The 16098-nt window shown below is 56.6% G+C and overlaps 1 protein-coding gene across 3 annotated transcripts in view; it reads right to left on the reverse strand.

Moving 5' to 3' along the window:
• Positions 1 to 13378, reverse strand: part of lrp4 (low density lipoprotein receptor-related protein 4) — a 29057-nt gene extending 15679 nt beyond the window's left edge. For all 3 annotated transcript variants that reach the window (XM_029144488.3, XM_055507523.1, XM_029144489.2), the window contains exons 1-7: positions 13289 to 13378; positions 12806 to 12934; positions 2470 to 2589; positions 2243 to 2368; positions 1569 to 1694; positions 1353 to 1487; positions 375 to 500 (exon numbers count right to left, since the gene is read on the reverse strand). In XM_029144488.3, coding sequence (XP_029000321.1) covers positions 375 to 500; positions 1353 to 1487; positions 1569 to 1694; positions 2243 to 2368; positions 2470 to 2589; positions 12806 to 12923 — 751 coding nt within the window. In that variant the 5' untranslated portion in view covers positions 12924 to 12934; positions 13289 to 13378. The remainder of the gene's footprint in view (positions 1 to 374; positions 501 to 1352; positions 1488 to 1568; positions 1695 to 2242; positions 2369 to 2469; positions 2590 to 12805; positions 12935 to 13288) is intronic.
• Positions 13379 to 16098: the final 2720 nt, after the last annotated feature.

The following is a 16098-nucleotide window of genomic DNA, read 5'->3' on the forward strand; positions in this document are numbered from 1 at the left end:
GAACGGAGAGACAGGCGGGAATGGAGACAATGTGAATTAAAGTGGAAACTAAAACAGCAGGAAACCAAAGCTCAAGCCAACGTTGGAAAGAAGCTGTAGAGAAAAGCCAAACAAAAGTTTGAGTTGGGACAAATGGTCACGTTCAATAAAAGCGAGCATTAATCTCTCTGGAGGTGAAGGTCTGGTCCTGGGTTTAAAGCGGACTGCTGGGCGGCTGCAGCTCTGTTGCATATCTAAACCAGTCCACACCATGAGTGCCCAGAACAGCAGAATGGAGCCAGGTACTGCTGAGGTGAGCACAAACACAACCACTGTGTTCCTGGAGAAGCTCGAAGCCTGAGCAGAGACTGATTCACGGCTGAAACACGTCTCACCCAGAGCTTTGCAGCTGCGCTTGTCGGGTCGGAGCTCGTAGCCCTGGACACACCAGCACTGGAAGCCCCCCTCTGTGTTGGTACAGCCCTGACTGCAGTAGCCATCCTCCGCACACTCGTCCACATCTGGATCAGAGCACAGCAGGCAAAGACGAGCAGAGAGAGACACAGGTCATCATCAAGTCATGAAGACGGAGACGCTGATGTGATCAAAGCCTCATTCAACCTCACATGGAAACAAGTGGGACGTTTCCTGCAGTTTGCATCATTAATCAATGAATGAGAGAAAAAAATCGATTTGGACTGCAACTGGCACAGAGACAACACGTGCAGATGCGCACACACACACACACACACACAACACACACACACACACACACACACACACACACACACACCCTGACAGAGACACACGCACACACACACACACACACGCACGCACACACGCACACACCCTGACAGAGACACACACACGTGCACAGATGCGCACACACACACACCCTGACAGATGCGCACACACACACACACACACACACACACACACCCTGACACACACACACACACACGCACGCACACACACACACACACGCACGCACACGCACACACCCTGACAGAGACACACACACACACACACACACACACGCACGCACGCACGCACGCACACACACACACACACACACACACACACACACACACACACACACACACACACACACACGCACACACCCTGACAGAGACACACACGCACGCACACACGCACGCACACACGCACGCACACACCCTGACAGAGACACACACACACACACACACACGCACATACGCACGCACACGCACACACCCTGACAGAGACACACACACACGCACGCACACACACACACACACGCACACACACACACACACACACACACACACACACACACACACACACACACACACACACACACACACACACACAACACAACACACACACGCACGCACCCTGGCAGCTCCTGCCGTCGTCTGTCAGTCTGTATCCCGTGTGGCAGGTGCACTGAACCAGTCCTCGGACCATCTGACACTTCTGGGCGCAGCCTCCATTATTCTGGTTACAGTTGCCCTTGTTGGAGCGAGGACCTACACACAACAAACAGACTCAGCATAAACACAAGCGCACAACCATCTTCACAGCGGAGGAGAGAATGCGACTGGACTGACGGCAGTCGTGGTGCGGGTGTTCGTCGGTGCCGTCGCCGCAGTCGTTGGCCTCGTTGCACACCTTCCTCTGCCCGATGCAGCGTCCGTTGCCACACTGGAACTGATCCGGAGCGCAGGGAGGCGTCTCTGCAGGGACGCATGGGAAGTCACACTGTGAAACAAGCATTCACTGCGTGCTCATGTTTGACACGTGTCCAGAGGCCCAACGAACGGAGCACTAGCGTCTGCTTCTGTCCCACACAGATGATCTGAACAACCACTTTACTCTACAAAATGCTGCACAAAGTGGTTTCAGCTTTAATCTGAGCAGAGCTCAAGTGTTCTATTGTGGATTTCCATTAACCTCTTACCACAGCACATTCAATAGAGCCAACATCAGCAGCCGACAGCAGGTAAAGTCACATCTCCAAATAATCCACGAAGAAGCAGGAGTCATCATTAACTTGAACTGATGAGGTTCAAGTCAGGTTTTCAGGATTCATCTTTTCTCTATTGATGCTCCACTTTACAGGTCAGTTTCAACTGTGTCTGTGTTGGTGGCGTCGTTCCATCAGTGGAGGAGCCGCCAAACTGATCAGTGCATCATTTGAAAGAGAGTTTGTCGGAGGAGAGCTGTTCTGAGCTGTTGTCATGACTACGACTGAAGCACGCGTTATATTTAGCCACAGTCTTACCGGTTTTCTCACAGCCCTCTTCATCGCTGCGATCCGAGCAGTCGTCCTCGCCATCGCATCGCCATGACAACCGGATGCAGCGTCCGGTTCCACAGCGGAACTGATCGGCCGCGCACATGGACGTGTCTGGAGCGACACGGGCACAAAGCTGCCGTTAACCACATCAGAAAGACAAAAGGAGGATGTTCAGTCTCCACAACCAACGTTTCAGTAACTCTGAGACTCACTGCAGTTCTTCTCATCCGATTGGTCGTCGCAGTCGAACTCGCCGTCGCACCTCCAGCTGGCGTTGATGCACATGCCGCTGCTGCACATGAACTCAACTGATCTGCAGGGCTGATGAGAGGCTACACACACACACACACACACACACACACACACACACACACACACACACACACACACACACACACACACATTACCTAGATGTGTTGACATCCTGTGATTCAACAGTAACTGAACATTTTGTAATAACTGAACAGATTTACATAGACAATTAACTAATTAAAGTGCCAAAGTTTGTTTGTTGTCCTCTTCTGACACGTAATATTTTTGTCTCCATAAATAGTTTGTTTATTTTAGGCTGTGATCACCCGTCACAGCTGCCCCACATTTAAATCTCCCACCTCATCTGTACATGCCATCAGATCAAAGTGAATGTGAAACTGGCAGCGGATGAGGACGGAGGTGGAGGAGAAGATTAAAGCCGAATCAAACATAAGCATCTTAAGGCGGCGTGTGCGTCTCTGACATGTTTCCTCCTGACAGCACAAGTCGGCACCCACTGAAGCTGAAGTGGGCGTGAGATAAGGGAGGAATGAAATGACAAGTGAGGGGAAGAAAGAGGGAGCAGGAGCAGAGGAAGCTGCACGGGGAGGAAAGAGGATCAGAACAGCAGGTGGGCGCCCCCTGAGACTCAGACTCAGGCCACAGGAAGCAGCACGGGACCCGGGAGTCAGTCAGACTCAAACATTTAGCATTTAGTCAGTCATGCAAGCAAATGCAAAAAGTAACAAGATGAGCGACATGGAGTGTTCCTGGAGGTGAGAGAGAGAAAGAGCGAGCGAGAGAGCGAGAGAGAGAGAGAGCGAGCGAGCGGCTCTCGAACAAAGCGCCCTTCATGTGTCTGAGGAATCAATGCCAAGGAATGCTGTCTGAGGATGGGCTCTCTTATGCCTCTGAGGAATGTCTCCTGTGTGTGTGTGTGTGTGTGTGTGTGTGTGTGTGTGTGTTGTTGATGAAGCAGATTCTTTTAAGACTTGGTCAAAACTAGATAAAATAAGTAATTAAGGGACATGAGTACATGAGTGCAGCAGCGTCTCTGGAGCGAAGCAGGACGCGGCTCCACTTCCAGTGTGTGGGTGCATGAGTCAAAGCTGAACCTTCAGTGTGAAAGTGCAAAAATGAATAAAACGCTTTATAATTGTGAAGGCGCGTTTTGAGACACAACTGGGCGAGAGAGTCCAAAACACAAAGTAATGGAGATAGGGGGTAAAAGAGGAAAGAGGAACGAGTGGAGCCTCAACACTGAAGAGCAGCTTCAGCGTGTTTATCACAGCACCACACGGAACATGTGGACAGGCAGCATGAGGACAGACAGGAGGAGGACAGACAGGAGGAGGACAGACAGCATGAGGACAGACAGGAGGAGGACAGACAGGATGAGGACAGACAGCATGAGGACAGACAGCATGAGGACAGACAGCATGAGGACAGGCAGCATGAGGACAGGCAGGAGAAGGACAGGCAGCATGAGGACAGACAGGAGGAGGACAGACAGCATGAGGACAGGCAGCATGAGGACAGGCAGCATGAGGACAGGCAGCATGAGGACAGGCAGCATGACAGACAGCTGAGGACAGGCAGGAGGAAGGACAGGCAGCATGAGGACAGACAGGAGGAGGACAGACAGGAGAAGGACAGACAGGAGGAGGACAGGCAGCATGAGGACAGACAGGAGGAGGACAGGCAGCATGAGGACAGGCAGCATGAGGACAGGCAGCAGGAGGACAGACAGGAGGAGGACAGGCAGCATGAGGACAGGCAGGAGGAGGACAGACAGCATGAGGACAGGCAGGAGGAGGACAGACAGGAGGAGGACAGACAGGAGGAGGACAGGCAGGATGAGGACAGACAGGAGGAGGACAGACAGGAGGAGGACAGACAGCATGAGGACAGGCAGCAGGAGGACAGACAGGAGGAGGACAGGCAGGAGGAGGACAGACAGGAGGAGGACAGGCAGGATGAGGACAGACAGGAGGAGGACAGGCAGGATAAGGACAGGCAGGATGAGGACAGACAGGAGGAGGACAGACAGGAGAAGGACAGACAGCATGAGGACAGACAGGAGGAGGACAGACAGCATGAGGACAGACAGCATGAGGACAGGCAGGAGGAGGACAGACAGGAGGAGGACAGGCAGGAGGAGGACAGACAGGAGGAGGACCAGGGCAGGAGGAGGGACAGGCAGGAGGAGGACAGACAGGAAGGAGGACAGACAGGAGGAGGACAGGCAGGAGGAGGACAGGCAGGAGGAGGACAGGCAGCATGAGGACAGACAGGAGGAGGGACAGACAGCATGAGGACAGGCAGGATGAGGACAGACAGCATGAGGACAGGCAGGATGAGGACAGACAGGAGGAGACAGGCAGGATGAGGACAGGCAGGATGAGGACAGACAGGAGGAGGACAGGCAGGAGGAGGACAGGCAGGAGGAGGACAGGCAGCAGGAGGACAGACAGGAGGAGGACAGGCAGCATGAGGACAGGCAGGATGAGGACAGGCAGGATGAGGACAGACAGGAGGAGGACAGACAGCATGAGGACAGACAGCATGAGGACAGGCAGGAGGATGGACGAGACAGGAGGAGGACAGGCAGCATGAGGACAGGCAGCATGAGGACAGACAGGAGGAGGACAGGCAGGAGAAGGACAGACAGGAGGAGGACAGGCAGGATGAGGACAGGCAGGATGAGGACAGACAGGAGAAGGACGGGGAGGAGGAGGACAGACAGGAGGAGGACAGGCAGCATGAGGACAGGCAGCATGAGGACAGACAGGAGGCAGGACAGGCAGGATGAGGACAGACAGCATGAGGACAGGCAGCATGAGGACAGGCAGGAGGAGGACAGGCAGGAGGAGGACAGACAGGAGGAGGACAGGCAGCATGAGGACAGACAGGAGGAGGACAGGCAGGAGGAGGACAGACAGGAGGAGGACAGGCAGCATGAGGACAGACAGGAGGAGGACAGGCAGGATGAGGACAGGCAGGATGAGGACAGACAGGAGAAGGACGGGGAGGAGGAGGACAGGCAGGATGAGGACAGACAGGAGGAGGACAGACAGCATGAGGACAGGCAGCATGAGGACAGACAGGAGGAGGACAGGCAGCATGAGGACAGGCAGGATGAGGACAGACAGGAGGAGGACAGGCAGGATGAGGACAGACAGGAGGAGGACAGACAGGAGGAGGACAGGCAGGATGAGGACAGACAGCATGAGGACAGGCAGCATGAGGACAGACAGGAGGAGGACAGGCAGGAGGAGGACAGACAGCATGAGGACAGACAGGAGGAGGACAGGCAGGAGGAGGACAGACAGGAGGAGGACAGACAGCATGAGGACAGGCAGGAGGAGGACAGACAGGAGGAGGACAGGCAGGAGGAGGACAGGCAGCATGAGGACAGGCAGCATGAGGACAGGCAGGATGAGGACAGGCAGGAGAAGGACGGGGAGGAGGAGGACAGACAGGAGGAGGACAGGCAGGATGAGGACAGACAGGAGGAGGACAGGCAGCATGAGGACAGACAGCATGAGGACAGACAGGAGGAGGACAGACAGGAGGAGGACAGACAGGATGAGGACAGGCAGGAGGAGGACAGGCAGCATGAGGACAGGCAGGAGAAGGACAGGCAGCATGAGGACAGACAGGAGGAGGACAGACAGGAGAAGGACAGACAGGAGGAGGACAGGCAGCATGAGGACAGACAGGAGGAGGACAGACGCATGAGGACAGGCAGCATGAGGACAGGCAGGAGGAGGACAGACAGGAGGAGGACAGGCAGCATGAGGACAGGCAGCATGAGGACAGACAGGAGGAGGACAGGCAGCATGAGGACAGGCAGGAGGAGGACAGACAGGAGGAGGACAGGCAGGAGGAGGACAGACAGGAGGAGGACAGGCAGGATGAGGACAGACAGGAGAAGGACAGGCAGGATGAGGACAGACAGGAGAAGGACAGACAGCATGAGGACAGACAGGAGGAGGACAGACAGCATGAGGACAGACAGCATGAGGACAGGCAGGAGGAGGACAGGCAGCATGAGGACAGGCAGCATGAGGACAGACAGGAGGAGGACAGGCAGGAGGAGGACAGGCAGGAGGAGGACAGGCAGCATGAGGACAGACAGGAGGAGGACAGACAGGAGGAGGACAGGCAGGAGGAGGACAGACAGGAGGAGGACAGGCAGGAGGAGGACAGACAGGAGGAGGACAGGCAGCATGAGGACAGACAGGAGGAGGACAGGCAGCATGAGGACAGGCAGCATGAGGACAGGCAGGAGGAGGACAGACAGGAGGAGGACAGGCAGCATGAGGACAGACAGGAGGAGGACAGACAGCATGAGGACAGACAGGAGGAGGACAGGCAGGAGGAGGACAGGCAGGATGAGGACAGACAGGAGGAGGACAGACAGGAGGAGGACAGGCAGGAGGAGGACAGGCAGCATGAGGACAGACAGGAGGAGGACAGGCAGCATGAGGACAGACAGGAGGAGGACAGGCAGGATGAGGACAGGGCAGGAGGAGGACAGACAGGAGGAGGACAGACAGCATGAGGACAGACAGCATGAGGACAGGCAGGAGAGGACGACAGGAGGAGGACAGGCAGCATGAGGACAGGCAGCATGAGGACAGACAGGAGGAGGACAGGCAGGAGAAGGACAGACAGGAGGAGGACAGGCAGCATGAGGACAGACAGGAGGAGGACAGACAGGAGGAGGACAGGCAGCATGAGGACAGGCAGGAGGAGGACAGGCAGCATGAGGACAGGCAGCATGAGGACAGGCAGCATGAGGACAGACAGGAGCAGGACAGGCAGGATGAGGACAGACAGCATGAGGACAGGCAGCATGAGGACAGACAGGAGGAGGACAGACAGGAGGAGGACAGGCAGGAGGGAGGACAGACAGGAGGAGGACAGGCAGCATGAGGACAGACAGGAGGAGGACAGGCAGCATGAGGACAGACAGGAGGAGGACAGACAGGAGGAGGACAGACAGGAGGAGGACAGACAGCAGGAGGACAGGCAGGAGGAGGACAGGCAGGAGGAGGACAGGCAGGAGGAGGACAGGCAGCATGAGGACAGGCAGCATGAGGACAGGCAGGATGAGGACAGACAGGAGAAGGACGGGGAGGAGGAGGACAGACAGGAGGAGGACAGGCAGGATGAGGACAGGCAGGATGAGGACAGACAGGAGAAGGACGGGGAGGAGGAGGACAGGCAGGATGAGGACAGACAGGAGGAGGACAGACAGCATGAGGACAGGCAGCATGAGGACAGACAGGAGGAGGACAGACAGGAGGAGGACAGGCAGCATGAGGACAGGCAGCATTAGGACAGACAGGAGGAGGACAGGCAGCATGAGGACAGACAGCATGAGGACAGGCAGGAGGAGTACAGACAGGAGGAGGACAGACAGCATGAGGACAGGCAGGAGGAGGACAGACAGGAGGAGGACAGGCAGGAGGAGGACAGGCAGCATGAGGACAGACAGCATGAGGACAGGCAGCATGAGGACAGGCAGCATGAGGACAGGCAGCATGAGGACAGACAGGAGGAGGACAGGCAGGAGGAGGACAGGCAGGATGAGGACAGACAGGAGGAGGACAGGCAGCATGAGGACAGGCAGCATGAGGACAGACAGGAGGAGGACAGACAGGAGGAGGACAGACAGGAGGAGGACAGACAGCATGAGGACAGGCAGGGAGGAGGACAGACAGGAGGAGGACAGGCAGGAGGAGGACAGGCAGCATGAGGACAGGCAGCATGAGGACAGGCAGGATGAGGACAGACAGGAGAAGGACGGGGAGGAGGAGGACAGACAGGAGGAGGACAGGCAGGATGAGGACAGGCAGGATGAGGACAGACAGGAGAAGGACGGGGAGGAGGAGGACAGGCAGGATGAGGACAGACAGGAGGAGGACAGACAGCATGAGGACAGGCAGCATGAGGACAGACAGGAGGAGGACAGACAGGAGGAGGACAGGCAGCATGAGGACAGGCAGCATGAGGACAGACAGGAGGAGGACAGCCGGATGAGGACAGACAGCATGAGGACAGGCAGGAGGAGTACAGACAGGAGGAGGACAGACAGCATGAGGACAGGCAGGAGGAGGACAGGACAGGAGGAGGACAGGCAGGAGGAGGGACAGGCAGCATGAGGACAGACAGCATGAGGACAGGCAGCATGAGGACAGGCAGCATGAGGACAGGCAGGAGAAGGACGGGGAGGAGGAGGACAGACAGGAGGAGGACAGGCAGGATGAGGACAGGCAGCATGAGGACAGGCAGCATGAGGACAGACAGGAGGAGGACAGGCAGGAGGAGGACAGGCAGGAGGAGGACAGGCAGCATGAGGACAGGCAGCATGAGGACAGACAGGAGGAGGACAGGCAGGAGGAGGACAGGCAGGAGGAGGACAGGCAGCATGAGGACAGACAGGATGAGGACAGACAGGAGAAGGACGGGGAGGAGGAGGACAGACAGGAGGAGGACAGGCAGCATGAGGACAGGCAGCATGAGGACAGACAGGAGCAGGACAGGCAGGATGAGGACAGACAGCATGAGGACAGGCAGCATGAGGACAGACAGGAGGAGGACAGGCAGGAGGAGGACAGACAGGAGGAGGACAGGCAGCATGAGGACAGACGGAGGGAGGACAGACAGGAGGAGGACAGGCAGGAGGAGGACAGACAGCATGAGGACAGACAGGAGGAGGACAGGCAGGATGAGGACAGGCAGGATGAGGACAGACAGGAGAAGGACGGGGAGGAGGAGGACAGGCAGGATGAGGACAGACAGGAGGAGGACAGACAGCATGAGGACAGGCAGCATGAGGACAGACAGGAGGAGGACAGGCAGCATGAGGACAGGCAGCATGAGGACAGACAGGAGGAGGACAGGCAGGATGAGGACAGACAGGAGGAGGACAGACAGGAGGAGGACAGGCAGGATGAGGACAGACAGCATGAGGACAGGCAGCATGAGGACAGACAGGAGGAGGACAGGCAGGAGGAGGACAGACAGCATGAGGACAGACAGGAGGAGGACAGGCAGGAAGAGGACAGACAGGAGGAGGACAGACAGCATGAGGACAGGCAGGAGGAGGACAGACAGGAGGAGGACAGGCAGGAGGAGGACAGGCAGCATGAGGACAGGCAGCATGAGGACAGGCAGGATGAGGACAGGCAGGAGAAGGACGGGGAGGAGGAGGACAGACAGGAGGAGGACAGGCAGGATGAGGACAGACAGGAGGAGGACAGGCAGCATGAGGACAGACAGCATGAGGACAGACAGGAGGAGGGACAGACAGGAGGAGGACAGACAGGATGAGGACAGGCAGGAGGAGGACAGGCAGCATGAGGACAGGCAGGAGAAGGACAGGCAGCATGAGGACAGACAGGAGGAGGACAGACAGGAGGAGGACAGACAGGAGGAGGACAGGCAGCATGAGGACAGACAGGAGGAGGACAGACAGCATGAGGACAGGCAGGAGGAGGACAGGCAGCAGGAGGACAGACAGGAGGAGGACAGGCAGCATGAGGACAGGCAGCATGAGGACAGACAGGAGGAGGACAGGCAGCATGAGGACAGGCAGGAGGAGGACAGACAGGAGGAGGACAGGCAGGAGGAGGACAGACAGGAGGAGGACAGGCAGGATGAGGACAGACAGGAGAAGGACAGGCAGGATGAGGACAGACAGGAGAAGGACAGACAGCATGAGGACAGACAGGAGGAGGACAGACAGCATGAGGACAGACAGCATGAGGACAGGCAGGAGTGAGGACAGGCAGCATGAGGACAGGCAGCATGAGGACAGACAGGAGGAGGACAGGCAGGAGGAGGACAGGCAGGAGGAGGACGGCAGCATGAGGACAGACAGGAGGAGGACAGACAGGAGGAGGACAGGCAGGAGGAGGACAGACAGGAGGAGGACAAGGCAAGGAGGAGGACAGACAGGAGGAGGACAGGCAGCATGAGGACAGACAGGAGGAGGACAGGCAGCATGAGGACAGGCAGCAATGAGGACAGGCAGGAGGAGGACAGACAGGAGGAGGACAGGCAGCATGAGGACAGACAGGAGGAGGACAGACAGCAGAGGACAGGCAGGATGAGGACCGACAGGAGGAGGACAGGCAGGAGGAGGACAGGCAGGATGAGGACAGACAGGAGGAGGACAGACAGGAGGAGGACAGGCAGGAGGAGGACAGGCAGCATGAGGACAGCCAGGAGGAGGACAGGCAGCAGGAGGACAGACAGGAGGAGGACAGGCAGGATGAGGACAGGCAGGAGGAGGACAGACAGGAGGAGGACAGACAGCATGAGGACAGACAGCATGAGGACAGGCAGGAGGAGGACAGACAGGAGGAGGACAGGCAGCATGAGGACAGGCAGCATGAGGACAGACAGGAGGAGGACAGGCAAGGAGAAGGACAGACAGGAGGAGGACAGGCAGCATGAGGACAGACAGGAGGAGGACAGACAGGAGGAGGACAGGCAGCATGAGGACAGGCAGGAGGAGGACAGGCAGCATGAGGACAGGCAGCATGAGGACAGGCAGCATGAGACAGACAGGAGCAGGACAGGCAGGATGAGGCAGACAGCATGAGGACAGCAGCATGAGGACAGACAGGAGGAGGACAGACAGGAGGAGGACAGGCAGGAGGAGGACAGACAGGAGGAGGACAGGCAGCATGAGGACAGACAGGAGGAGGACAGGCAGCATGAGGACAGACAGGAGGAGGACAGACAGGAGGAGGACAGACAGGAGGAGGACAGACAGCATGAGGACAGGCAGGAGGAGGACAGACAGGAGGAGGACAGGCAGGAGGAGGACAGGCAGCATGAGGACAGGCAGCATGAGGACAGGCAGGATGAGGACAGACAGGAGAAGGACGGGGAGGAGGAGGACAGACAGGAGGAGGACAGGCAGGATGAGGACAGGCAGGATGAGGACAGACAGGAGAAGGACGGGGAGGAGGAGGACAGGCAGGATGAGGACAGACAGGAGGAGGACAGACAGCATGAGGACAGGCAGCATGAGGACAGACAGGAGGAGGACAGACAGGGAGGAGGACAGGCAGCATGAGGGACAGGCAGCATTAGGACAGACAGGAGGAGGACAGGCAGGCATGAGGACAGACAGCATGAGGACAGGCAGGAGGAGTACAGACAGGAGGAGGACAGACAGCATGAGGACAGGCAGGAGGAGGACAGACAGGAGGAGGACAGGCAGGAGGAGGACAGGCAGCATGAGGACAGACAGCATGAGGACAGGCAGCATGAGGACAGGCAGCATGAGGACAGGCAGCATGAGGACAGACAGGAGGAGGACAGGCAGGAGGAGGACAGGCAGGAGGAGGACAGACAGGAGGAGGACAGGCAGCATGAGGACAGGCAGCATGAGGACAGACAGGAGGAGGACAGACAGGAGGAGGACAGACAGGAGGAGGACAGACAGCATGAGGACAGGCAGGAGGAGGACAGACAGGAGGAGGACAGGGCAGGAGGAGGACAGGCAGCATGAGGACAGGCAGCATGAGGACAGGCAGGATGAGGACAGACAGGAGAAGGACGGGGAGGAGGGAGGACAGACAGGAGGAGGACAGGCAGGATGAGGACAGGCAGGATGAGGACAGACAGGAGAAGGACGGGGAGAGGAGGGACAGGCAGGATGAGGACAGACAGGAGGAGGACAGACAGCAATGAGGACAGGCAGCATGAGGACAGACAGGAGGAGGACAGACAGGAGGAGGACAGGCAGCATGAGGACAGGCAAGCATTAGGACAGACAGGAGGAGGACAGGCAGCATGAGGACAGACAGCATGAGGACAGGCAGGAGGAGTACAGACAGGAGGAGGACAGACAGCATGAGGACAAGGCAGGAGGGAGGGACAGACAGGAGGAGGACAGGCAGGAGGAGGACAGGCAGCATGAGGACAGACAGCATGAGGACAGGCAGCATGAGGACAGGCAGCATGAGGACAGGCAGGAGAAGGACGGGGAGGAGGAGGACAGACAGGAGGAGGACAGGCAGGAGGAGGACAGGCAGCATGAGGACAGGCAGCAGCATGAGGACAGACAGGAGGAGGACAGGGGAGGAGGACAGGCAGGAGGAGGACAGGCAGCATGAGGACAGGCAGCATGAGGACAGACAGGAGGAGGACAGGCAGGAGGAGGACAGACAGGAGGAGGACAGACAGCATGAGGACAGGCAGGAGGAGGACAGACAGGAGGAGGACAGGCAGGAGGAGGACAGGCAGCGTGTGGGTGGGTGAGCTTACAGCAGTCGGACTCGTCGGACCAGTCCCCGCAGTCGTCGTCTCCGTCGCAGTGATAGATGTCCAGGATGCAGCGGCCGTAGGCGCACTGGAACTCCTCCACGCTGCAGGTAGCTGTCATCACGTCGGCAGCTGTACACACGCAGACACACACACACACACACACATGCAGACGCACACGTAGAGAAACACACACACAGAGACCACATTAACCACATCCTCCTTCTTCCAGCAGAACAGACTGTTCAAATGTGAAAACATTTTTCAGTGTCAGATTTGTTGTCTGTCGGACTTAATTAGAATTAAAGACAAAGCTCAGCCGATCTGCTGCCACACAGATAAGTTCCCTCCTTGGAATCTTTCTAAGACCCATAAACATCCTGGGCTTATTTTAAATAGGAAAAAGCACTTCATCGCGTCTGTAACTTTGAAGGTTGTAGCTGTTTTACACTGATTGAGAGTTGAATTAGAAGAATCCCAACTTACGGCAGTTTTCCTCGTCTGAACCGTCCTTGCAGTCAGTGTTCCATCACAGAACCAGTGCTCAGCGATGCAGCTGCCGTCCGTGCAGCGGAACTCCTTGTCCGAACATTTCCGCATGTCTGGCCCAGAAAGAGGGCGTCATGTTCATATTATATTAGGTGTGGGTGTGTGCATGTGTGCGCGCGTGTGTGCGCTGGTGTGTGAGTGTGCCTGTGTGTGGTGCGTGAGAGAGCTGGTGTGTGCGTGTGTGTGAGCGAGCTGGGTGCGCGCATGTTTGTGGTGTGTGTGGTGCATGGTGCGTGTGGAGAGCGTGGGTGTCGTGAGTAGAGAGAGAGATGGGTGAGCGTGCAATGATAAGTGTGTGTGTGTGTGTGTGCGTGCATGGTTGTGTGAGTGTGTGTGTGAGCGTGTGTGTTGATGGTGTGCGCGTGTTGTGTGTGTGTTGTGTGTTTGTGAATGTGTGTGTGGTGGTGTGAGCGTGTGTGTGTGTGCTTGTGTGTGGTGTGGAGAGAGCTGGTGTGCGTGGGGTGTGTGAGAGTGTGGTGTGTGAGAGAATGTTGTGTGTGTGTGTGCATGTGCATATGTGCGTGTGAGAGGTTGTGTGTGTGTGATTGTGTGTGTTGGCTGGTCGGAGGAGAGGAGCTGGTGTGACGAGAGAAGCTGTTTGGGTTGTGTGTGTGTGTGAGTGAGTGAAATGGTGTGTGAGCGAGTGTGTGTGAGAGGTGTGGTGAAACGTGCTGGTGTGCGCGAGCATGTGTGTGTGGTGTGGGTGTGTGTGTGGTGTGTGGTCGTGTGAGCCGCGCGCGTTGTGTGTGCTGGTGTGTGCGAGTGTGCTGGTGTGTGCGCGCGTGTGTGTGTGCTGGTGTGTGCGTGTGTGCGTTACCCACCACAGTTCTCATCGCTGTTGTCCCCGCAGTCGTTGTCGCCGTCGCAGTGCCACAGGCTGCGGATGCAGTAGCCGTTCTGGCAGTGGAACTCGTCCTCCTCACACTCCCTGGGAGCTGCAGAGCGAGAAACAGGACGAATAATGAGGAGGCAACAAAAGCACCGAGACCGAGGAGAAAGAGGAGCGGAGCTCTGCCGACAGATATGAACATCCCAGGAGACGTGGCCCGAACGCAGGCTCAAAGTAAGGAGCCCAACGGGTGCTTCTGCAAACGGGCTGAGATTCAGGTCCGACTTAAGAGGAGGGAAGCTGAACGAAGCTGAGACTGGACTGAGTGACGGCCGTCAAGTACTTGTCTACGACTTGAAAAAATAGACAGGAGTCAAACCTCCAGGACCTCGTCTGCACCGAGCATCTCCTCATGGTTGAATGCATTTGAGCATTTGATCCTCAGTCACAACATCCAGACCTACAAGACTGAGAACCCGATCACCGCAACCAGAACTCAAGCTCAGCAGCAAACCAGCCCGATCTCCAGCCTGATCTCCAGCCCGATCTCCATCCCGATCTCCAGCCTGATCTCCATCCCGATCTCCAGCCTTGAGCTCCAGCCCGATCTCCGTCCGGCTTCAACCCTGACTCGGCTGCTGAAGTTGGGAAGCGCTTCGTTAGCCAGGTAACCTTCAAGCTGCAGATGAAAGGCCCTGAAGTGACTCCCTGCAGAGAACCTCCAGTTCCGGGACACTGACGGCTTCGGTTTTAAAGCTTCATATCTTTAATCCTGCTCCTATTCATAAAAGACTAAATGCTTTTCAAAGCATCACATTCTACATTTACAACACAATCGATGGTGAAGCCTGGGGCCGAGTAAACAGCCTCGTCAAGGAGAACCAATGATGGGTGGCTCCTGGCAGGAGGTAATCTATAATTTATCACTGCAGAGTGGGAGCGTTTGACAGCAGAGACAAACGCACAGCGATAAGCAGAGACACACACAGAAGGATGCTACGACAAAAGGAATCAACTCCAGGTCGAGGCCTCAGCCTCAGCGTTTCATTAGCACAGACGCATTAAGGTGGGACAGAACCTGCAGGTAACACAAACTGAAGAGGAACCAAGTTACACTGATACATGTGATACATTTGGCTACAGAGCAGGTCAGGAAAAATCCTACATTCATAACAGCAACGTCATCTGGAGGAGACGGGAGAAAGGGGGAAACACGTGCCGGTTTGAATCCACAACCTGAAAATCCCATTTCAACCACGATCCAGTCTTGGCCAAGCCAGCCCCTGACAGAAGAGAAGCTCTGAACTATTGCTACTATACGATGAGAGAGCTGTTAACCTGTTGGACGGGTCGAAGCCCCCTGGACTCTCCAGACCTGTGGACACAACCTCCTCTACGTTGGAGCCCATTGAGGTTGGCCTTCATGATGCGGTCCAGCGTCACGTCTGACCAGAAACCGCTCCAGGCTGTGGTGGAAGTCCACGCGATGGCGTTCTCCGGTTGTTGAGCAGCAGCGTGTACTCTGAGCATGGGGCAGCACCTGGCGGATGTCGATGCGGTGTGGCAAACAACAGCACCCGGCTCTGGACCTGCTGAGAACTGAGAGACAGGCGGGAATGGAGACAATGTGAATTAAAGTGAAACTAAAACAGCAGGAAACCAAGCTCAAGCCAAACGTTGGAAAGAAGCTGTAGAGAAAAGCCAAACAAATTTTGAGTTGGGACAATGGTCACGTTCATAAAAGCGAGCATTAACTCTCTGAGGTGAAGGTCTGGTCCTGGTTTAAAGGCGGACTGCTGGGCGGCTGCAGCTCTGTTGCATATCTAACCGTCACACCATGAGTTGCCCAGAACAGCAGAATGGAGCCAGGTACTGCTGAGGTGAGCACAAACACAACCACTGTGTTCCTGAGAAGCTC

The sequence above is a fragment of the Betta splendens genome, chromosome 3, assembly GCF_900634795.4.
Source record: "Betta splendens chromosome 3, fBetSpl5.4, whole genome shotgun sequence".
NCBI lineage: Eukaryota > Metazoa > Chordata > Actinopteri > Anabantiformes > Osphronemidae > Betta > Betta splendens.